This window comes from Poeciliopsis prolifica, unplaced genomic scaffold (assembly GCF_027474105.1).
Source record: "Poeciliopsis prolifica strain line A6 unplaced genomic scaffold, Auburn_PproV2 SCAFFOLD085, whole genome shotgun sequence".
Taxonomy (NCBI): domain Eukaryota; kingdom Metazoa; phylum Chordata; class Actinopteri; order Cyprinodontiformes; family Poeciliidae; genus Poeciliopsis; species Poeciliopsis prolifica.
The window spans coordinates 1019573-1044132 of NW_026562460.1; the positions used below are offsets into that span (position 1 = coordinate 1019573).

The 24560-nt window shown below is 38.3% G+C and overlaps 2 protein-coding genes across 2 annotated transcripts in view; one reads left to right on the forward strand and one right to left on the reverse strand.

Moving 5' to 3' along the window:
- Window positions 1-1449: 1449 nt before the first annotated feature.
- LOC129353145 (acyl-CoA-binding protein-like) lies at window positions 1450-9431 on the reverse strand. Its single transcript, XM_055022367.1, has 4 exons — window positions 9303-9431; window positions 4631-4748; window positions 2541-2603; window positions 1450-2023 (listed from the first exon to the last, which is right to left on the reverse strand). The coding sequence occupies exons 1-4, from the start codon at window positions 9315-9317 to the stop codon at window positions 1950-1952; spliced, it is 270 nt and encodes an 89-aa protein (XP_054878342.1). The 5' UTR covers window positions 9318-9431; the 3' UTR covers window positions 1450-1949.
- The window catches only part of cunh2orf76 (chromosome unknown C2orf76 homolog), a 48234-nt gene continuing 32395 nt past the window's right edge, over window positions 8722-24560 (forward strand). The window contains exons 1-3 of the mRNA XM_055022366.1: window positions 8722-8994; window positions 10510-10636; window positions 14690-14856. Of these exons, the coding sequence (XP_054878341.1) occupies window positions 10617-10636; window positions 14690-14856 (187 nt within the window). The 5' untranslated portion in view covers window positions 8722-8994; window positions 10510-10616. The remainder of the gene's footprint in view (window positions 8995-10509; window positions 10637-14689; window positions 14857-24560) is intronic.

The window sequence follows — 24560 nt, forward strand, 5'->3', positions numbered from 1 at the left end:
TGCTGGGTTAAAAAGAACCAAATTTGTAAGCCAGTGCTGGGTGAAATACGGGCCGACCCGAAGCTGGGTTATGGCAACTAATCAAAGGTTGGGTTGAATTGACCCAACATTGGGTTAAGACTCATAACACAACACAAAAGTTATTATACCACTAAATTTGTTTTGGTTTTTTTTGTTTAAGATTTTTTTATTATAAATTTCATCATATAAAAACAGGATTAAAAACTATCTGAATTTAAAGCCTCTTTTATTTCCATGTCCAGCAATCAGAATTCATTTACAAAAGTTTCTGTTTCTGCTGACAGTGCTGGAGGGTTAGTTGATCTGAGACTGTTGCTGTTAAACCAGAGGAGAGAAGGTCCCTGGTTATGAAGTTGTGAATAAAAAAAATTGCTGCCATTTTATTAATTAAGCCCTAATAATATCTATTTAACCTCTAACAACTTGGCTGCAGATGATTTATAGACCAAAAAGCTCAAAGGGGTTAACGCCATATAATAGTTTGATGTTAGCGCCTCTGAGACCTCGAATTATAAGACTGGAATATCAAGGCAAAGAAAACTCAGTAGTTGCTGGCAGGGGCCATTCAGGGGCCTCCAGACATTCAGGGGGCCCAGAAATGGTTTGATAGTCACACAGACCACAGATCTTAACCTGGAACATCATTCATAGAGAATGAAAATGTTATTACATTTTATTTCATGAAACATAATAATGAGAAAAATTAATAGTACATTTAGGATTTAATTAGGAAGTTTACTTTGTAAAAGTTTAAATAACCATCTTGATAGTTTAATTGTTGTGTTACCATGGCTACAGTATGGTATCATCTTTGCTGTGATGTATTTGTAAACAAACCCAATTCAAACACAAATAACCAATAATCAGTGATTGATTTTAAACTCGGCCAATAAACCTGGTCTCCGTCTCACAGACTTCACCTGATTTCAACATGTTAGTGATGCTGAGGTTCTTGGTAGGAAGCGTTTTGGGGGCTCCTCTCTAAGGCCCCATATTACCTTGGACTGGCCCTGCATGAACAACTGCTGCGATGTGAATCTCTGGAATCTACCTTGAATCCCCCAGTGCATGTGCCTGGGCTGCACAGTGACGCAGTAGGTAGCACTGTTGCCTTACAGCAAGGTCCTGGGTTCAATTCCCACCCTGGGGTCTTTTTCTCCCTGTGCCTGGTGGCTTCTTAGTCCAAAAACATGAGTCTGGTTAATTGGTCTCTAATTCTCCCTCGGTGTGAGTGTGAGCATGGTTGTTTGTCCTGTCTGTCTCTGTGAACCCCACTTCTCACCCAAAACGTTAGCTGGAGAGGAACCAGCATCCCTCCTGACCCCATTAGGGACAAGGGTGTTAGAAAATGGATGGATGGTGTTTCATAGGAGGAAAACTCAAATCTCTACCCCAAAATATAGTGTAAAGCAGACCAGAGAGAGAATACACTTTTTTTTAACTAGTAATTTTATTTTGAAATTACAATGGACACTATGATACAAACAAGCAAATTGAAGACAGTTTCTAACTAGAACTGCAACATTAGAACTTCATGCCATTGGTAACCATTATGAGGAGAGGATCCTCAGCTTTATGGCCAACCATGTCTGTGAGATATGCAGATTTATTTGTCCATTATTTTATGTGGTAACATAAAATAATCTTTTTCAGCCCCAGGTAATGCTGTTAGCTGGCCTGGACAGTAGAAACATTAGGAATTTTGGTGTACACGTTTTAAAAGCAGCTATTTTATTTTGAAATGACAATGGACATTATAATTGCACTAAAAAGCAAGTTGAAGGCAATTTCTAACTAGCACATTAGGAGATCTTTATATCACTGATGATAACCATTGTAAGTAGAGGATCCTCGGCTTTATTGAAAGGGTTCATTGGAAGAAATTATTGGACAAAGCCCCAATCTGTGTCCTGACTCGTTGGCAGTGATTAGATTCCATGCTTCTGCTTTAGCTCTTCTACCAGCTTGATGTACTCATTCATGGAATCCTCTTTGCTTTTGCCTGACAGAAGAATGACAGAACAAAAACAACATTAAATATGTCTCCAAGGACTCCAGTTTTGCATGCAAAGTGGCATAAACAGAAATAGCGGCAGGAGTTTGTCCTGCAATCAGTATGTCGCTGGTTCGATTCCCGCTCCGCCGCCACTGTTGTCCTTGGGCTACACACTTCACCCACCTTGCTGCTGATGTTGGTCAGATGGTAGCCTCACTTCTGTCAGACTAATCCCAGGGCAGCTGTGGCTACAATCCAGTAGTTTGCCATCATCAGCGTGTGAATGTGTGCTGAATAGACACGACTGATTTCATGCTATTCAAGATTGATTTCATTTCATTACTGACTCAGTTGTTTAACTTTTTGCAAAAAAGGAAAACAAAAAATTCTACATGTGACACAATGATTTTACTTTATGAGGATTTTTGACTTTATATCAAAATTTAAGTTTCCCTTTTAATTCCAAACTGTATGTTAGGAGGTTATGGACAGATTTGGAGTTGTACACTGTGACCCAACATACCTTTCTGCTTCTCCCAGGCATCCCACTTAGCTTTTCCAGTAAAATCAAGCATTCCAGGACGAGCTTCAGAAAGATGATAGAGATACGATGGGTTAGGGTTTGGGCTTTTGAAGTTGCATTGCTTAGAAATTCAACCTGAACTGTCATGCAAGCAGACTATGTTTTAGCTGTTTGATATTACTCAGTATTACTGTTTTTCATAGGGCAAGGCATGGAGGGGTGACCATTCATCTTAGGGCTATGGGAGGAAGCCAGAGTAACAGAGGACTAAGGCAACATACTTGGAAATGGCCAAGATTTGAACTTAGAAGCTTCCTCGTGACAGTGCTATCAGCAGCGCCACCATGCTACTGAATTCATTTCCTAGTATGTTTGACTCAGTGATGTAGCAATGAAAACAGAAGTCTTAAAGTCTGTTTCTAAAATAAGGTGCTCTGTTTTGACCCAAATTGTTCTACAGCATAAAAGTTAGAGTAAAAGTGAAGTGCATGTTAGTGCACTGAGGACATCAATGTCACGATAATGTGTGACCAGCTATATAAACTTCTGAGTGAATGACATCAACCTCAGCAGAACAGTGAAATTCTTCCCCAATAACAAACCCTGGATCACCAGTGAACTAAAGTAACTGTTAAACAAGAAAAGAGTCCTTAGGGAACAAGACAGGGAGTTATTGAGGAGTATACAGAAACAGCTCAAAGTCAAGATTAGAAACAACAAGGAGAAGTACAGGAATAAACTGGAGAACAAACTGCAGAGGAACAGAATCAGAGATCTGTGGTCAGGGATGAAGACAAAAGGAGGAGCATCTTTGGGATGCTCAAAGTCAAGATTAGAGTCATGGACTCTTCTTCCAAAGCTTTGACTTCAACCAAATCAGGAGATGCTGCTTCTCTTTGCCGCCCCTTCCCACTTTTCTGGATCTCAAAGTCAGGTGAAGAGGCAGCTGGAGAGACTGAACAAGAACAAGGCTGCAGGTCCAGCTCTGTCGGATTCTGCAACATCTCTTCAACCACATCATGGGTCTCCTGTTGGTCTGCCTGAGTAAGCAGGTAAGGACTTATCAAAACCTCCTGCAGTTAGCTTATCATCATGGAGTTGGAGTTGATGATGTCATCATACACCTGCTTCAACAAACCTACTGTCATCTGGACACAGCAGGCAACACTGTGAGGATCATGTTATTTGATTTCTCCAGTGAATTCAATGCAATTCAGCCTGATTTGCTCTGTGAGAAGCTCCAGGAGATAAAGATGGAGGTCTCAACAATTTGTCAGGATTTATAACTACCTGACAAACAGACCGCACTTTGTGAGACTGAAGGACTGTATGTCTAACCAGGTGGTCAGCAACACAGGAGCACCAGAGGGAACTGTACTCTCAACATTCCTTTCACTGTGTGCACGTCAGACTCTTGTTGACCTATTTTTAGCATGGTGAGGGAACAATCATCTCATCTTGAATGTAAACAAAACGAAGGAGATAATTATAGATTTCAGGAGAAACAGAATCAGAGCAAACCCTATTTCCATCATGAGAGACGAAGTGAAGGTGGTTAAAGAATATAAATATGTTCATCTGGGCCTTCAACAGTGAAGGTGTCTATAAGAAGGAACAGAGCAGACTGGAGGAAGCTAAGATCCTTCGGCAAGATGCTGCAAATCTTCTACAAGTCTCTTGTTGAAAGTGTGATCTCTTATGTTGTCATCTCTTGAGGCGGCAGCATCAGAGGCAGACTTAAAATGGCTCAGCGCCCTGATAAAGAAGGCTGGTTCTGTTCTGGGTACTACTGTGGAACTTGAACCTGATGAAAAGGAGGAATCTTCATAAAATTAAACAGATTATGAACAACCCTGAACATCGTCTTCATGAGATAGTTTTGGGAAAATAGAGGAAAACACAGTGATTGGAAGAAGCTTCTTCAAATTACTGATACTGACCACTAGAGGAGATCCTTCCTCTCAACAGCCATCAGTATCTATAACAACTATTTGAAGAATTGTGAATAATGAGTTTTGACATTAGCTGAGATCAAAGTAATTTTGAATTTCATTTAATTTGAATGCACTTCCATGAGGAGGCAGTCTCACCTGTGTTAACGTCTCCCACGGTGGCTTGCTTAAACAAGGAATAGAGCAGCAACATCTCATCATCAGATGGTTTGGCCTTCAGCTGCTTTACTTCAGCTGCAGCAGCATCAAAGTTAGCCTACAGGAAAAAGAGGAAGGCTCTTCTAGACATCAAACTGTGGACCTTCTCTGACCCAAACAACTTTCAGTATTATCAAACTAATTACATTTAGTTGATTGAACACAGTATTTTGAAAAACATTGTAAATTTAAATGGACAGAGGTAAAGAAAGTAAAAAGGGGATCTCTCTAGTTTCCTTATATCCAGAATAAAATAACAAATTCCCTTTCTCCTACATAAAGCTGTGGATCATCAGGATCCTTCACACAACAGAGATCTGACTGCTCCATATATTGAGTCATGCTGTTAACTTTATACTTTTTATTAACATAGAAGGCAATTGTTCATCAGTTCATCTGCTTGTTTTTATGCATTCTGCTCTGTCAGTCAGGAAGTTATTGTTGCTCCATGCATCAGTCAATGACTCAACACTCTACTGGGATTCCTTAGAATTTTAAACATTTTTTGGACCAATATGAATGAAACTAAAAATGACTGTTTTGTTTGATAATTAGTTTCAATTGAAATTTATATTGACTGGACCAAAATGACTTTTGTAAAGTTCCTTGATATGATGTGTCTTGAATTAGCGCCATACCAACTGAATTTTTTTAATTGCACTACTGTCACAGCAGAGATAAAAACAGATTTGGGAAAGCAGCACTGGAAACTAATTCTGCTTTAGGGAATTCTATGTCAGTGATTTTCTTTAAGTACTTGTACTAACGTTTCTGCAATAAGTTTATTTAGACATATCTGTGAAGTGGTGTGTGTATTGACCTGCCCATTCTATTTTAATATCACACCAACATACCAGGGAGCAATGTACTAATCCCCTATGCATGGCAGATGTACAGTGACTCTTTGTCCTTTGATTAGTTGTACTGTACATTACACAATGTTTGCAAAGGATAATTGTGAATGGTTAGAATTTCACACTTGTCTATATTTAATTGTAACCAATAGGCTTTAGAGAAACAACATATAGCTTGTAACTCGAATGGAATTTGACTGCTATTCTTTAGAAAGAGAGTTGTGTCATCAGCAAATTGACTTATTACTACATTTTTCCAAATATGTTAATGCCTTCAGTATTACTGGTCTTAATTAAAATTGATAACATTTCAGCTACCATTATACAAGGCAATGGGGAAGAGGGACAGTCCTGCCTTATGCCTCTATTAACATTAAATCTAGGGCCGTGATCCAGAGACTGAACTGTTAATGTTATCATAAAGCATTTCGACTAAATTAATAAACTTCTGTCCAAAGCCAAAGCAGGCCAGAGTATGAATTATAAAAGAATGCTCAACACGATCTAAAACCTTGTAATACTACAAGATTTTTAAAAACCCTACATTAATAGATCACGGTAGTCAAGCAGATCTATCACAAGTTATGTATTGAACGACTGCTTAAAAAACAGGTTGTGTTTTACTAATTATTGTTGAGATTTCTTCTTTTAATCTGGCAGCAATAGCTCCAGACAGAATGCTATCATCTGTATTTTACAAAGTAATCGGTCTAAGATTATTTATTGATGAAGTAGACCCAAATCTGGTCTAACACCAGATTTGGGAATTAGACCTTTAACCTTCTTTCATACTAAGAGTTTATGTTTTTCTCATGACGCATGCATTTATAGCCCTGAATCAGGGATGTCAAAGTCAAATACACCGAGGGCAAAAAACCAAATTTGCTACAAGCCGATAGCCAGCCTGGGTTTATGTTTATGAAGACATATTTAAATGATTGCACAAAGCCTATTGAACCAAGACCTAACACAGTGTATCTTATTTAATAATTCAATGAATAAAGCAATATTTTCTTATGGATCTGTCAGTGATTTCAAGTGAAACCGTTTTTTAAACAGGCAAACAGAGAAAAACAAACTTCCTTAAAGAAAAATATCATGTTCTGTACATTAAAAGAATAAAGTAATATTTTATTATGACTGTCAGTAACCTCAAGGGAAAACATTTTCAACAGGCAAACAGCAAAAAATTTCATTGTTTTAAAAAACTAAATATGTTTCTTAATATCAAGATAAATACATAAATTGAAGTGCTTGCAGTATAAACTGAAAATGCATTATTATGCTGCTCTATGATGTTCATATTCTTGTCTTTGTGTTTCTGAGAAGCTTGATAATGCCTTCTGAGATGATATTCTTTCATTACAGCCAAACTTTCTCCACACAGAAGACACACAGCCAGTGGTGGCATAGTTACTTTCATCAGATTACTGATTACTCCTTGAAAAAGTAACTTAGTTAGATTACTGATTACTTGGTTTGGAAAGTAATAAGTTACATTGAAAATAACTATTTTAGTTACTGTCTGCAGCTGCTAACAACAACAACGCTCCGCCACCTGTGAACCTCATATTGATCTTTTCCATTTTATTAGCAAGTTATTTTATAATGATTCCATCAACAATGTGTCTCCACTTATATGGTTGAACTGAAGGGGAGATTGTTTAATGGTTACAACAGCCCAAAAAAACGTTAATAATTTGTGCGTGTTTTTGTGTTTCTATTGTCTGTAAAATAGGATTTTAGACCCCCCCCACCCCACCTTCTGCGCCCCAGCATCCAGGTTGTGCGTTACGGCCCTGCGTTTGGTGTCACAGCTCACAGATCACCTCCTGCTGCTCCACAACTCAAATGTCCCACTGCACAGATTTGTGACACTTATCTTAATATTAATAAATGTTAATCATTATAATGGCATTCAGTTGCACAACTTTACGGACACGTTCATTCGTGGCTGTTTTCACGTTTATTGCGCTGTTCAGATTAGTTTTGATGTTTGCTATTTTCTGGAGAGCAAAGTGAAGCTTGACATCATTCAGAGATAATATATTAACTTGACATTAATAATATATTATCATATTATTAGACGCAGTGGGACGGATCATCCGGGAAATGATGGACTGGGAGAGTCTAACTAAAATGCCAGACAAATTCTGGGTTTCGATAAGTAACTGTAGTCTGACTACCTGATGATAAATAGGAACGTTAAATTACTGGTTAGTGAAAAACAGGTTTGCCTTTTACCTCCATGCACATGAACTCTGCCTTTGATTGGCTTTACTTTCACTCTTATGTTTAACTTTATGACACTCAAAATTACAAATGGATCGTCCATTTTGTCTCCAAGTGTATTCTGGGTAAAACTTGTCACCAGCCATCCACATCTTCATCAGTCACTTGGCAACAGATGATAACAAGCTTTAGAATGCACTTTGAGACAATATGGACGATCCATTTGTAATTTTGAGATTTAAACATAAGAGTGAAAGTAAAGCCAATCATACAACACAACATTTTATTCAATATTTTACACCCACTATGTCACAAAAGTTAGTCTGTCTTGTGAAGTTTTTAGCAACCATGAGCCAACAATGATTGGGGCAGCCTACTGTATAATCTACTGGGGCACCATGTTATATAATCCTACATACATCATAGTCAGCCTGCTTTCTCCACCTCACATCAGACATGATAAAGGCTTGAATTCCCAAAGTCATATTCTGCCACCTCTAGGTCCGGGCCATGGGCCTGCCAACCCCCAGCCCTCTCTGAAGCTGTGGCCCTGGATATGGCTAATGTTTCATAAGCGAGCAGAGAGTTCTGCAAGAGCACGAGGAAATAGGTTTGAGTAAACATTGCAAGTTTTGAGACGAAAGACGTAATCCTGCTTTCAAAATGAAAATGTGAGCAAAAGTATTACAAGCTTTCAGATTGAAAATGTGTGCTCTTGAATTATAGGCAGAAAAATTCCCCATAATTTTGTCACTTGCTCACCCACTGGGAGAGAGACTCTACATTTCAAGTATGTCCATCAATTAGTGTTTCATGCTGTCTGTCCAGGACAGAATGGAATGTTCTGAATACTTCAACCTGCCGAAATGTTTGATTACGTTACAGTACATTTTATTGATACAGTACATGTATTATTTTTGATAATAATTTAGGTAAGTTGTTCAAACTACAGTAATTCCTTGCAGGGATCCAATGGACTTTGAATATTTTCCCATGCACATTTGGTTTAGCTTTGAAGTATTTTAATCAGGCATCTTCACAAACACCTAACCCACAACATTGTCATCAGTTTGTATAATATAGACATGATATTATTATAGTGCTCGAAAACATATTCCTCCAGGTCTTCTGCTTCTTAGCCTTGGCTAATGTTTCGTAAGCTAACCCGAACCCAGCCACGTGTCTGATGAATGTCTGCAGTCTGATCAGAGGTCAGAGGTCAGTCAGTGATGTTGATATGCTCTTTGTTACGGACAGCGGCAGGTTTAAAACCTGATCAACATTTTCCTAAATGTTCATCAGGTTTTAAACCCAACGACCAGTTTTAAACCAGGGCCACCAGAAAACACTCTTCCGGTTAACATCTCCCTTTTACTTCATTATTCTCCTCAAGCACAGGATCCTGCCTGGAAATGGATGTTTCCGTGTGAAGAAGCTAAACACACATCCACCATTGAACTGAACTCCCCACTTGTTTAACACGCTAGAAAACGCTTCACACTTTCATCACTTGTATTCATACTCACTTGTAAGTCTGTCATGTTCAGTCGTCCCGCTGCTCAGCTGCTTATGAGTCTATCGACCACAATGGAGGGTTAGCTTAGCTTAGCTTCTTTCATTGAACCACAGTTCAAAGTTCAGACACGCCTTTCCGAGCACCATTTTTTTTATTTAACTTTATTGTTACAACATTCGTTTGCAAAACTTAAGGCAGCAGTTTTACACTAACATCTAGGTATGAAAGATTAAGAATAGATGAAACGTGTTTAATGAAACAAAATCACCTGACCGACAAAAGTTTAATACTTGATGTCACTATTTTGTGGTTGCAAATAAATATGTCAAATAAATTGAAAATCTTAATTTTTTCCCTTTCATTTCAGAGAAGGGAATTCATATATTATATCAATTTATTGCACATAAGAAATTAAGCTTGTCATTTTGGAGGTTATATCTCATAAGATATAGTGTCCCCAACTTTCCCTCTGTTCCCCCCTTGTCCCCAAAGACTGTTCTGTATACAAATTGTTCTAGTATTTATTTAATAACTACTTAAAATATTTAGTTTGTAGTCACAGTCTTTACATTCATTACAGTAATCAACTGTTCTACAGACAGATCGCAATTTTAAAAAGAAAGCAGGAAAAATGATCAACCTATTGGAAAGGGATACAAAAGGAAATTACTATGTACCTGGGCATTACAATCCCCTAAGAGCCATTTTTAACAATACTTGGGATATTCCAGACTAAAATTCAAGATCACAGTAAGATATATGTCTTAAAGATTCTATTTGTTCTAGCAAAGAAAATGATCACGGTCTGATGGCTGAAACCTCAGCCTCCAACAGTCTGTCAGTGGAGTGAGGGAGGTGATGAACACTTAGTACACACCACATGGAACAAATTACAGCAAAACTACAGATGAAAAGTGACATCCTCTTAAAAAAACTGACCTCACTTCAAACATTCCTTTTAAACCACAGCTGATGCAGATTACAAATATATAAATAAGAGATTCTCACTTGTGTGTGTTTTTTTCAGTCTGTGGACAAACAAAGCCTTTTATGGAGCACAATATTGAGATTGTACATGCAGTTTGTAAAATATTTTCTATGAATGATGATTGTGATGTGACTCGCACTGGAAAATCTGAATTAAAATGTAAAAAAAAAAAAAGAAAGCAGCGATCTTTAAGAAACCTGACTTGCTGATTTATTTATTTTTGTTTGAGAGCAAAATATAGGGAAAAGGTCACCAAGTTGGCAACCATCTTGCCTGAAACGTTCGTTGGAGATAGGCACCAGCGCCCCTCCCGACCCCACTAGGGACAGAAAATGGATGGAGTTGGCAACCATTAGGTAGGTGACCACCACACACACACACACACACACACACACACACACACACACACACACACACACACACACACACACACACACACACACACACACACTGATACACTGACTGTCATAGGGCCTTCCCCAGAGGTCACGAGAATGAATTCTATGCCAATCCTAAAAAACCTGTTTTCTGGACTGATCCTATGGCATTTAAATCGTACCAATCAGCCCTTGACAGAGACTGGAATGAGTTTACCAGAAACATACATTGTCACACACATCAGGTATGGTGGTGACCAGAGGTTGTGAGAATGAACGTGATAGCAGGAATGAACTGGACACTGGAAATTAAAAGCAATTAATTAGGGTCTTTAATCATTCATCAATCACTCCTCCGATTAAATTTTGACAGAAGGGTGTCTATGTAGTGTTTTTATGCTCAGTAAAAGGAGAAACACACTGCATGTGTTAACAACATGCTGTAACAAGGACTTGCTGGAGCTGTACCAGCAGATGAGCTACAGAAGGTGACAAATAACTGTGATAAAATCAATGATACATTCCTCATCATGGAGTGCATAATGAGGAAGCATCATCCCACAAAAGGCAAGTTGAGAATTGTACTTAATTGTTGATCAACTTATAAAGGAGTATCACTGAACATTCAGCTTCTACAGAGACCTGCTCTCACAAACTCTTTGGTTGGAGTTCTGATCAGATTTAGAAAAGAGCCTGTTACACTAATGGCCGACACTGATGCCATGTTTCACCGGGTTTTATGTCTCTGAAAAACATGCCAGCTTTCTCCGTTTCCTGTGGTGGCATCATGGTGACACTTCAAAACCTGCACAAGAGTTCAGGATGAAAGTTCATTTGCTTGTAGCAGTGTCTTCATCAAGCTGTGCAAAATATGCTCTGCAAAGAACTGCTGATAATGCACAAAAGTTTCCAGCTGAAGTGGTTGACAGAGTGGATGTGGATGACGGTTTAAAATCTATTCTTACCGAAGAAGATGCAGTACATATGATGAAGAGGCTGACAGATCTCTATTCTAAAGGAGGATTCCTGCTTTCAGCATGGGTCAATGGACCAGCAACAGGCACACAGTGCTCATGTCAATCCCTGAGGTAAGGAGAGCAAAAGAAATCATGGATTTGGAGACAGATCAGCTTCCAGTTAAGAAGAATATTGGGTTTACAGTGGTGCACCGAAACAGATAAGTTCAAGTTCAGAATCTCTGTGCATGACCGCCACTTTATCTGTGGTTAGCTCACTGTGTGATCCCTTGGGAATCCTGGCTCCCTTCAGTATGCCAGCTGATCTGTTGCTACAAGTTCAGCAACATTTCAAATGTTGTGGACAACACTTGAAATGGGATGACGTTATTCTCCATTCCCTCTCTAGAAAGAGGCTTGATTGGCTGGAGGTTCTCCTGCTGATTTCAAGTTTTAAAGTGGACCGTTGCATCAAACCAAGCTGCATTAGACAAAGCACGATTTCATAATTTCCCTGATGCAAGTCAAGCTAGCTACGGAACAGTGTCATATTTAAAACTGGAAAAGAATAACATCTCACATGTTGCTTCCATTGCAAGAAAAGAGAGAGTTGCTCCTCTGAAGCAAACGACAGTTCCCATGCTGGAACTGACAGCTGTTAAACTGCTGCAAAAAGAGTTGCAAGTCAAGTTTAAAAAACCTGTCTTCTGGACTGATAGTACAACAGTGCTAAAATACATCTCCAATGAAACCAGAAGATTTCACCTCTTTGTTGCAAACAGAATTTTGAGAAACAACAGATGTCAATGAGTGGCGATATGTTTCCTCCAAGGAGATCCTGCAGATGACACATCCAGAGGCACAAGAGCTGAGGAGTTCCTCAAATGCAGGAGATGGGCAAATGGACCAGAATTTCTCCACAGGTTAAAAGAGGAATGGCCTAAGCTGAATATGGACCACCATGCAATTCCTGCAGATGACCCAGAGGTCAAAAAGGACCCAACAGTGAGTGTGAAAGAATTATAAAATGCTACAAGCTATCTGATTCATTACCTTTCATCTTGGACAAAGCTTAAAACCTCTGTGTCCTGTTTTTTAAAGGAAATGGAAAGAGTTTGCTACAGTAGACCTGAATAAAAATGATCCAGAAAATCAAAAGAAACAATTGGAAAAGCTGATGGAAGGATTCAAGAGCACTCTGAAGAAAGAAAATCTGACTCCTGAAGACTTGGCCAAGGCAGAAGAAGCTATTATTCAGTTTGCATAACATCAGAAATTTACAACTGACATGTTGTAAATCACCAGTAGCCTTAAAACAGTCTCCAGGAGAAGTTCTTTGTACAAACTTGACCCATTACAGGATGCTGGGGTCCTTAGAGTGGTTGGTGGGTTGAATAAAACAGCCATGGAACAAAGCATCCTGCAATTTTGATGAAGGATATGTGTCTACCCTGATTTTACGCCATATTCATCAACAGTTGGGACATGCAGGAAGAGCTCATATGCTGTCTTAATATTTTGTCAAGATTAAGACAAAAATACTGGATAAGAAATGGAAATTCAGCTGCCAGAAAACTAATCTCTCGCTGTACTTTCAGATGTAACAGATAAAAGTTTTGGATGATAAAGGACTTCAAACTTTCTTTTATGAAGTTGAAGCCATATTAAAGGACAGATCCATGACCAAAGTTTCAGATGACTCAAATGATTGTGAAGTACTCACACCTAACCATTTGTTGTTACCATGCCATACCAACTTTATTTATAAAGCACTTTATAGACCAACAGGACCAAAGTGCTATACACAATCATAAAATACAATGCAATTATAAAATAAAAAAGATTGAATATAAAATACATATTAACATACAGACACAATAAAACGAAATGAAAGATCTCAGATTGTGCCAAACGCCAAAGAAAAAAGAAGGGACTTAAAAACAGTGAGTGAAGGGGCCTGTCTTATGCCCAAAGGAAGATCGTTCCATAGCTTGGGAACTGCCACAGAAAAAGCACGGTTCCCTCTGAGCCGCACTTTGTCTTTGGCACATGCAGAAGCCTGATACATCTGGCAAATAATAATGAGCAAATGTTTTCAAAATATCAATGATTGCTATACTTACTATAGCAAATACTGTAGTATAGCATGATTGAACCAGAAAAAAATTAACAACTAGAAATTTCTTTATCCAGCAAAGTTTACATTAGAACAGGATTTTCCAGAAAGTCTACATACACTCTCATCTTTTCAGAAAGTTTTTGTGCCCTGCTATCAGTCAGCTTCCCTCCTCTTATATTAGCAATAAAAAAATATAATAAATACATACAATGTGTTAGAAAACTGTGTTTGATTTCTGACCTTTATTCTTCAGGCTTAAGTGACAACAGTAGGAAAAAGACTGATTTTCTTTGTGATAAAAAAAACAACCACAACACAAAGCAGTGGAAGAAGGCCTCCACACAAAACCTCGTTAATGTATTTATTTTACAATTTTCTTATTGCTTTTTTTAAACAGCAGTTGCCGATTAAACTGAAAGTTACAACCCTGACATGATTATATGATTTGTTTTACCGAGAAATTGATCAGAAGCCCTGAGAAATTAACAGATCCTTCTCTGGCAGCAATTTACTCTCCAGACAAGGAGGAAGACATTTTCACATATGACCTCTTTCCTGTGTCCCAACTTCAATCCAACATGACAAACAAAAAATAAAAATCTCAAATCAGGACATAAAAGGAAATTTGATCTTTCTACTCCTTAATGTGTCATTGACACTATTCTTTATTTGTAAATTTCCCTTTAAGATTAATAAAGTATATTAATTCATTAAACACACCTGAAATGCCTGTCACGTACTGCTGTGTATTTTATGTCTATAGAGAGAAAAATGGCTATTGACTGAGGACGTCCTCCACACCGCCAGGTGGCGACACGTAGAGTATGAATCCACTCGACAAGGCGGAAGGGCTCATGGATCGATTCGTCTGGTCTTAAACTTACAGTTTCTGTTTTCCACATGAGTCGAGGGTTGTTTTTTAACTTTTAAACACACTTTTTGTGTGTGCTCTTCTAGACGGATGGCTGGTGAAAGATCTTCTTATCTGGAGGACGTGGACGTTCCAGCTGTGGTCACAGTTCGCCTCATCAGGTCGTTTGAACACAGAAACTTCAAGCCTGTGGTGTTCCAGCAGGTCAGCCTGAACCAGACCGCGCAGGACTTCATGCGCCGTGTGAGAAACGGTAAATGAGAAGCCTTAACTCGTTTCTGGCTCAGTTCCAACTCAATGAAACAAACACTTCACATGTTTTTGGTTGTTTTTAAAATCAGTTTTGGAATAATTTCCCTATTCTCAGAATCAAAAATTATTTTAGATGAAACTGGTTGTTTTACAAATGTAAGCACAACAGTTCAAGGAAGGAAATCCCATCTCATTATATTACTCTTACAGTGAAATGTAATATAAAATTTGGTTTAAAAAGTTTTGAATGTGTTCAACCTGCCGGTGTTATAGATGAACTGGTGGCGGCAAGTGGCAAAGACAGATGTTTGTGTGGGCGTGGCTTTTTAGGACCCCTTTACCGAACCAGGAAGTAAACAAGGCGAGAAACTTAAAAAAAAAAAAAAAAAAACTACACATTTTTGCAAAAATACTGTCCGAAGCCGTAAGAACCCATTGAGATCTCGGAAATAACTAATTAGATAGACTTTTATTGGTCGAACATGGTATGTTTCCTTTTTTTGTGTCTTTTTTTGACATTAATCTGCAAAATTACCAAAACATGTAAATTACGCAGAACTTGTCCTGATTTCTGTGTTGCTTCAGAGGTTGAAACTCGTCAAAGGAAGATCGAAATAGATCTCAAGATGCCATAAACAGATCTCAAAGCAAAGATTAATCCCTGAAATCCGACATAAATGTTGAAGAGCCATGAGATTGAAAATAAATGTTTAAAAAGATGGACTGGCTATGTTGTTTTTTACATCTCCTCATATTGTATGATATTTCAATCCGATATCCACAGAAACGATAGCAAATGTTTTTTAAACTCTGTTTTTTTGCAACATGTTATAGTTTATTTCCCAGTTCATTTGCAGAAGACATGGCGGCCAGAGATCTATGTGACAGAGGATCATCGCTTCTTTATTGGTTGATATTTTTTCTCATAATTTAACTTGACGTTTCTATTCTTTTCATCAAATGACCCTAATACTCAACTATAAGAGACAACACAATTGTCTCATATACTTTTACATCAGAAATGGGTTAAAATCATCACTCAAACTGAGATTCTGAAAGTGTCACCAGTTAATCCAGGTTTGAATCTTACAGTGCGAGATATTATTCATTGGATCAGAATCAAAAACAGGTAGGATTTATGGACTAAAACAGCACTCTCAAAACTCAGCGACCGTGGGTATGAGTTCAGCTAGAGATTTCGTCTGATTCACATTTTGGACCCATTTATTTTATTGTCTAAACAAAGAATATTCACTTGTGTGGTATATTTTGGTGATCTCAATATATTCTTGAAAATTCCTGCACATACAAATAACTATTATTGTTTTCAAGAGATTGTACAGAAAGAGATATTTTCTAATTTGTTTATTTACACTTGTCGCGTTTTGATCAGGAAACGACACAGCCGCCTAATTTTTTACAAACATCAGTCAAACGGGGTTGAGGACCCCGTTTGACTGTCTAGTTAATTCAGGTCTTAATGCGGCTCGTTTTGTTCATATGTCCCCTCGTCACCAGCCTGCAAACAGCTTCACAGGAGAGAACACAGACAAATACTGTAGATATGGCTCATAATCTGTTGGTGGTATCTGACACTATAGTTTATGATTATAACTTTGGCTTGAACATTTGGATATCACTACCAACTACAACAGATGTTTGTGGCTGTTAACTTTATATCATTTAGATGAGATCTTATTGCAGTATAACTGATCGACATTATTTGATATTCCTCTCTATTTGGACACGTAAACACCACAGCAACACCATCAGTATGTGATTGAAAGTTTATTAAATATGGTGACACCAACCTCATTGTTTAGCGACACTTCCTGTGGGTAGTGTCGCTAAAAAAGAGGAAAGTTCAGAAACAGTTTGGTTGTATTGCAGGATCTGAGCCAGAAACACACACTAGGCTAGAAGTGTTAAGTAATTCACATTACAGGAACTTGAGGGTCAATTCCAATGTTTTTCTGATCAAGGCTGGTTACAAAAAGCAGAAACCTTCCACTTAGTTTTACATTCTGGCTGTTCATGAGATGAAATTCATTTATTCTGGTGAACCTGAATGTGAATGTGATTGTCGCATTACTCATTGATCACGTCCACGGCTAATTTTCCTATTGTTCATATCGTAGTTGGAGGTGATTTCAATTTGGCTCCAGATGAATATATGGATCGATGGCCTTCACTGCTTGCAAAACAAACTCCAAATCCTATACTTGAAGAATTTGATAATAACACAAAATTGTTTTACATCTGGAGAGCTCTATATACTGGATTCAAACAGTTCACCCTAACCCTAACCCAGTTCACAAACCTAATGGTCAATAATAATTTAAGGCGCATCATGCTGTTGTTAGACTACAAGATCTTAACAAAAGTTTTGGCAACAAAGTTAAAAACTGGCTTGCCTAAGATAATTAGTCAAACACAATCCGGCGTTTATGTTGTTTTTACATTTCCATAAAGCATTTGATTCGGTGGAACATCAATTTATTTTTAATGCGTTGAGACACTTTGGATTTGGAAATAGTTTCCTTCATATAATTACCATGTTAAACGCCAATATTAACAGCAGGGTGTCCCTGTCACAGGGCACATGGCCCAGATTCAATGTAGAAAGAGGAATCAGACAAGGTTGCTGTATCTCACCTCTTATTTATTTTAGTCACAGAACTACTTGCAATAGCAATTAAAAACTCTAATATTGATGGTTTGGAAATATATAACCAGAAAATAATCATTGACCAATTTGCAGATGATACAACCTCTTCCTAAAAAACAACAAATCCCTCCAGCTCTAAAGGAAATAGATTTGTTCTCTCAAGCCTCAGGGCTGCAGATAAATATTAATAAATGAGGTTCTGATTCTTAAATTTCCAATATTCCAGTTAAAAATTAAATTAAGTACTTAGGAATGTGGATCACTTAATGTAAAGATACCAGCATAAGAAAATATTTACAAGACAACATTGATAAGATAAATGTGGCAAAACCTGAAATAATTGGCTTCAAGGAGACTTGATGTTATTGGTAGAACATTATTAACAAGAACTGGATCCTTATCCAGGCTGATGTTTCCTGCATATTCCTTAGCCGTCCGTCCAAATATCATAAAACTGATTAACAGAATAAATTTGAACTTTATTTGGAAAATAAACACCATTACATCAGAAGAAGTGATTTGCTAAAACATTGTGAGGACGGTGGTATCAAGGCATCAATTTTGAAATTATGAATGATACTTTAAAAATGAAATGGCTTCAGGCCGCTTTAAGAAGTGGTGATCTTATTTGGTTTGTTATAGCGGCGTTTGTATTTCAAAACGTTGGAGGTATTGAGTTGTTATTGAAATGTGATTTTGAATGATCTAAACTCTCCTAAACTCTCATTTCCATCAACAGGTTTAGTCACAGTGGAAGTTGATCTTTAAGCACAACTTTAGCCCTCATAAGGTCCCACTGTGGAACAACAAGGTCATATTAAGTGGTAGAAAATTATTTTTCTGGAAGATTGGTGGAATAAACAAATTTGGTCAATTCCTCATTTACTGGATGGAAATGGGCATATTCTTAGTTTGGAGGAATTTAATAGGAAGTATGGAACTGATTGTTCACTAGCAAGTTATAAGAAGGTTTTGCATAGTATCCCTCATGTCCTCAGTTAAAAACAATTTACCTCATTTCTTTATTCCAAGACTCCATAAGATTCAAATTGAGCAGGTGGACATGAGAGATAATAAATGCAGCAACAGGTTTTTGAATCAATATTCTATAAATAATATAAACCCAGGAAGAACGAAAAGCACATTTCTCTTACAAAATTTTGAGAAATCTATTATAGTCAAGATTAGGACAATTCCTCTTTAGTATAAAGAATTACATTTTAAAATAACAGATAGCCTTCAAATGAGTTTTTTGTTGTTGTTGTTGTTTATTGGTTTTTTTAACTATATGTAAACACCAACACAAGTAAACAAGAACAACCCACCCCGAACGAACATGGAGCACAGCAGTGTCAGCATAAAAAATAAAATAAAAGAAATAATTCATTAATCTAAAAAAATTATAATAACAATAATAATAAAAAATAAATAAACTACGACAAAAAAAGACATACATACAACCTACATACACAAAGTACAGGCAGACATTCCCAGGCAAAGATTAAAATAGTCAAAACTCTTGGGCCAAGTGAGTGATATAGTAAATGTAAAGAAATAAAAAAATAATTAATTAATAAAATAAGTAAAGATTACAGTCTCTGTAAGAAAGATTGCAGTGGGTCCCAGATCCTCCAGAATTTGTCCAACTTTTGATGAAGATCATGAGTCAGTTTTTCAACTAAAACAATAGCAGAGATTTGTGAAATCCACACATCAACTGTAGGGGCCTGAGGTGCTGTCCATCTCAGTAATATACATTTCTTGGCCAGAAATAAGAGGATTACAAGCAAATGTTTAGTGTCTGCATTAAATAGAGTTTCTGAAGTATGATTAAAAAGACAGAAGGAGGGAGTTAGTGGGAACTGTTTACCAATAATCTCTTGTATTATCATATGAACTGCTTCCCAGAAACTTTTAATACAATTGCAAGACCAAAACAAATGAATAAATGTGCCCCTATGTATTTTGCATTTACGACAAAGATCTGAAGCATCAGGAAACATCCTCCGGAGGTGAACAGGTGTATAATAAGTTCGGTAGAAAAATTTAAAGTTCTGCTCATGTATAAAGACCGAGGTGCAGTTGGGGAAAACCCCAGTACAAATTTCCTCCCAATCTGCAGGATCAAACGTCAGCCCCAGATCATGTTTCCACACCAGCTTCATAGCATCATAACCTGAGGAATCACCAAATGAGTTTTTAAGAAAGAGATTTAATTTTAATGTTGAGAATTGTGGTTTTTGTACAACTCAATTGGAAATAACCAAACATTTATTTAATGAACGTAATGAAGTATTAAAGTTATGGGATCAACTTTGGAATCTTCTGTCTTCTGAAACTATAAATGTGGATTTTATTTCTTTACAAAATGTTCAGTTTGGTTTATTTATCAAAGAAAAAAATTTGGAATATTTAGGTAATGTTCTAATGATTGTAACAAAATATATCCATAAATGTCGCTATGCAAAATGCTCCCTCTCATTTTCTGTCCTTAAAAATTAGCTCTCCTTTTTTAAAATGTGTCTGAAAAAGATGCAGAATTTAAACACAGTGAAATTGTTTGAGTTAGTGGAAGATTTTCAGTTAGTAGGCCCCTCTGATTAATTTTATTTATTTATTTTTTTCAGTTCCAGTCTTTGTATCCAATTGGATTTGCTAACAGTAGTTGTGATATTAATTTTTTTTCTCTGTAATGTTTGTTATCAATGTGTTGTTTGAGTTTGTCATTGTTATTCTTGTATACTCAATAATAATTAAAAAAAATTAAAGCTGCAAGCAGCCTCGAGCGGCCCTCGCAGCCAAGCGCCGCTCCGGCCTATTGGCCACCGCAGAGTACTAGCAACCGCCGCTCGACGCCAGCCACCACAGAAGCTCTCACGCAGTTTTCAGCACCTCCGCCCGCACTGCGGAAGCTGTTGCTCAGTTTACATCAACGCTGCCCATGTTCCAACACAGAAGTTGTTGCGCAGTTTCCGCGCCCGTCCACCAGGCGGTACGCATTGATGCGTTCGACGGCGCTCCTTGACGACGCAAAAAAATGTGGTGCAGATTCATGGGTTTAGCCAGGAAATATAGCTGGCAGATTAATGTAGGGGACACAGTGGAGTCAAAATACATTTCAATGCTGTTGTGCTCTTTAGAGGTCAACAAAGGTCATACGTATCCAATTTGGCGCCAGTCGGATGATCCATGTGTCATTTAGAGCCGATCATATGCACATGGCGAAGTACTGCAGTTCGTCATTTCTACACCCCAATGCGGTTCGGTCAGCAGCCAGCATTCATAGAGTTCATCATGTTATCGTTTTTAGTCAGTATTCACATGATGAAACCCATATAAATTATAGAATAACAGTAAAATATACAGCAGAAAAAACATGACTGCCTCTTAAAAGTGGGCGGGACTACGGTGAGGTCATCAAGTGACCATGGAAATGTGTTCAGGGCTGTTCTCTAGAAAGACAGAGGAAGTGTGATGATGCAGCTGTGATCTTGCATTTGGAAGTCATTTAATGTTGATGTTTCATGGCAAATAGTAAAAGTTTTACACTAAGTCACGCCCACATGCTTTGATGTGAACTACAACTGAGATCTAAATGCAGTGCAACTTTAACGTTATCGTAAAGTGAGTTAGGAAAATGGTAAAGGTTAAAATGTACCAGTTTAATAAACCGTACTGTTCAGTAATAAACCAAGGGCAATGCACATTAATAGAGCACAGTTAACTTTCAGCACATTAGAACAATAGCACAGGCTGAATCCCATCCATTAATTAGGTATTAATCACAGGAAGTGCTGCAACTAAATATTACAACCGATCGGTAATAAGATACTTAGCATTTTCTCAGAGCTCTTTGAAACGACCATTTAAACAGCTTCTATACATAACAATAAACAAGTCTGAATGTATGAAACTGGATGTATCAAACACACTATTCAGTTTATTGAATTATTAAAGCGCTTTGTTAGCATTAAAAACGTTGCAGAGCTCAGGGACTGGGTTAGCATCGTCCTCAGAATAACTGTTCCAAACATGACGGCTTCCAGAACCAGCAGGAAGGAATAAATTACTCACCGCACTGCGAGTTACGAGTTTTTAAACTAATGCAATGGGCTCTTTGCACCTGACGCGCTGACGTCACAACTGCATGCCCAAATGCGGCTCTCTTTTTTCCGCTTTCAGTTACTATGACTGCTATAAAAGACAAAGTCGTACTTAAGACACAAATAAAACAATACTATGCACTTTGTTTAAGTTTTCATGGATTTCCAAGCGATTCTGAATTAAGACAGCTTGTAAATATTCATCGCCACCAGTTAAAGCTACCAGTTAAAGCTAACGCCGCACAACACAGTTTGCAGCCTTCACTTCACTCCGGATCAGCTTCTTCAGCCTAAAGACGAAGGTAAAAGAGCCGTCCTGTGTTATTTACATTGAATCGCTTCTGTATTCACCCTGAAAGAGCGAGTGTTTGGGAACGAGAGAGCAGAGCTGGACAGCCGAGCCACTGATCAGCATAACACCGCTATAAACACCGTCCTAATGAGCCCTTCACAACAAGCATGCAAAAGTAATAAAACGAAATAACAGAAACCTTAAGCAACACGGCCATATTTTTCTAAAAGTAATTAATCTGAACCTGAACAGTCAGCTGAACTAGAACTCAGATACAAGAGCTGCTCTATTGTTGAGCTCTGAGCTCGTTGTGCTTCGTCAGGATTCTGAAGCAAAAAGTCTGAACTGTAATCTGTCCCCCCCACCGCGTTTATTATCGTTAACAATAAACACACGTAATATGCTTGAAAATAAGGCACAAACATTGTCCGTTAGAATCGCTGAGAAATGTTTAGATAATTAAATAGCAGATTTTTACAAGAAAAATGTCCGAGAATAATGCCTGCTAGCACAAGCTAAAGCTAAAGTTAGCCCCAAAGTTTAAAGAAAGTAAAACTCACCTTCATATCTGTGAATGTATAACGAGGCGAACATCTTAAAACCTTTCTTCGGCTTACTTGTTGGGGCTTCGGATCGACGTACATTATTAATTGTTACCTTGGAAAAACATTTCAGCCGTTTTTCCCGAATGCGGAAGCTGAGGTGCAGAGAGGCTATAAAACTGCTCCAACTCCGGTCCAACAGAGCGTCCTTTCTCACGAGCGTGGTTCGGATTTGCAGCTCCAAAACCCAAGCAAAATGTTGAGCGTAGTCCGGTTCTGTCGCTCCAAAATGTACAGTCCACAGCGGAACACACCGAACCTCGACCATGAACGGCCGCCGGCCGACTGCCAGTACGTACAGTAAGTATTAGCAAAGCTACAGTACAGTGCAGTCCATCACAACCAATCAAATTGCTTAAATTTGATTTTACACTTTACTGACCAGTAAGGCAGAGAGGACTGGAATTGATGCATTTACTTACGGTAGTAAATAACAGTTATTAACAAAAACGCTACATTTACTCCGTGTTTTAAGCCAACAAAAATTATCTGAGGGCTTACATATAAGATTTCAGGTTAAATGTAACAGCTTTCGTTTTGGAAATCTCACGGCAGACGCGCTCGCAATGTTTTCATGGCCATCCGCCGTCGATCTGTTTGTCATTGGTGGAGTAACACTGACCCCTGCTCTTCATCCTGTTTGTCTGCTGTTTCATTCGTGGAGTAAGACTGACCCCTGCTGGCGGAATACTGATATTGTTCGTCATCCTGTTTATCCGCTGTTTCATTCGTGGAGTAAGACTGACCCCAAGTGGCGAATTACTGAAATGGTTTATAAACAGTTTTGCTGAATTACGTTTTCTTTTATTTCTAGCCAAAATTAATTAATATTTGTACTCTCACCCACAAAATAAACTTATATATATATAAAAACTTATAATACTGTATATTTAAATAATTAATAACATAACATAACCTGTATTTCATGGGCTGCTGTTTTCTAGGGGGCGCTATAGAAAAATTAGGCCACGCCCTACAAATATTATGATGGATTTCTGTCGGAGAGTGGATGAGGATCCATCCTTGTGAGTTTGGAGCAGCTGGGCCCGAAAATGTGGAATTGAGAGCCAAACGTATGGCAATGGCGTTACAGGTCACTTCGCCACGCCGCCACGCCCACCTGCTCCATCGTAGCTGGTCGGGGTTGGAATCCTCAATACACCAACATGTCTTCTGTGTCTGGGCACAGTTTCATGTTGATGAGGTCAAAGGGGTCAGATAGCGACCATTGACAGTAAAACATGACACTTCCTGTTCTCAGGGGGCGTGGCCTAAGTGATGTCATCATTCGACCATAGGGTATTGTAGTAGACCCGATGATGATCAACAACAGTAATTTTGGTACCTGTGTGAGTTTCTGTGTAGGAGATATAACAGTTATTTTTTTACGGCGAGTAGGTGAACTTTGACCCCTGCTAACCCCCCTTCAGCTTACTCAAAAACTCACCGTTTAGATAACTTTAGATGAGACATGCCTTATGAACAGACTGACCGAGTTTGAAGCCGATCAATCGAAATCCCTAGGAGGAGATAGATCAAATACAAAGGCTGTAAACGGCAAAAATGGGGTCAAAAACCGAACTTGAATCCAAAATGTCCGACTTCCTGTGGGGTTTAGACCATGGCTCCAAGAGACTTTTTTGTACGTCCTGACAAGGTACACATGTGTAGAAAGTTTCGTAATTGTAGGTTAAAGCATGGCTTGGGGCTGATCATTTAAAGTTTCTAGGGGGCGCTATAGAGAAATTAGGCTACGCCCACCAAATATTGTGATGGATTCCTGTAAGGGAGTGTATTAGGATCCATCCCTATGAGTTTGCAGCAGCTGGGCCTGAAAATGTGGAATTGAGAGCCAAACGTATGGCGATGGCGTTACAGGTCACTTCGCCACGCCACCACGCCCACCTGCTCCATCGAAGCTGGTCGGGGTTGGAATCCTCAATACACCAACATGTTTTCTGTGTCTGGGCACAGTTTCATGTTGATGAGGTCAAAGGGGTCAGATAGCGACAGTTCACAGTAAAACATTACACTTCCTGT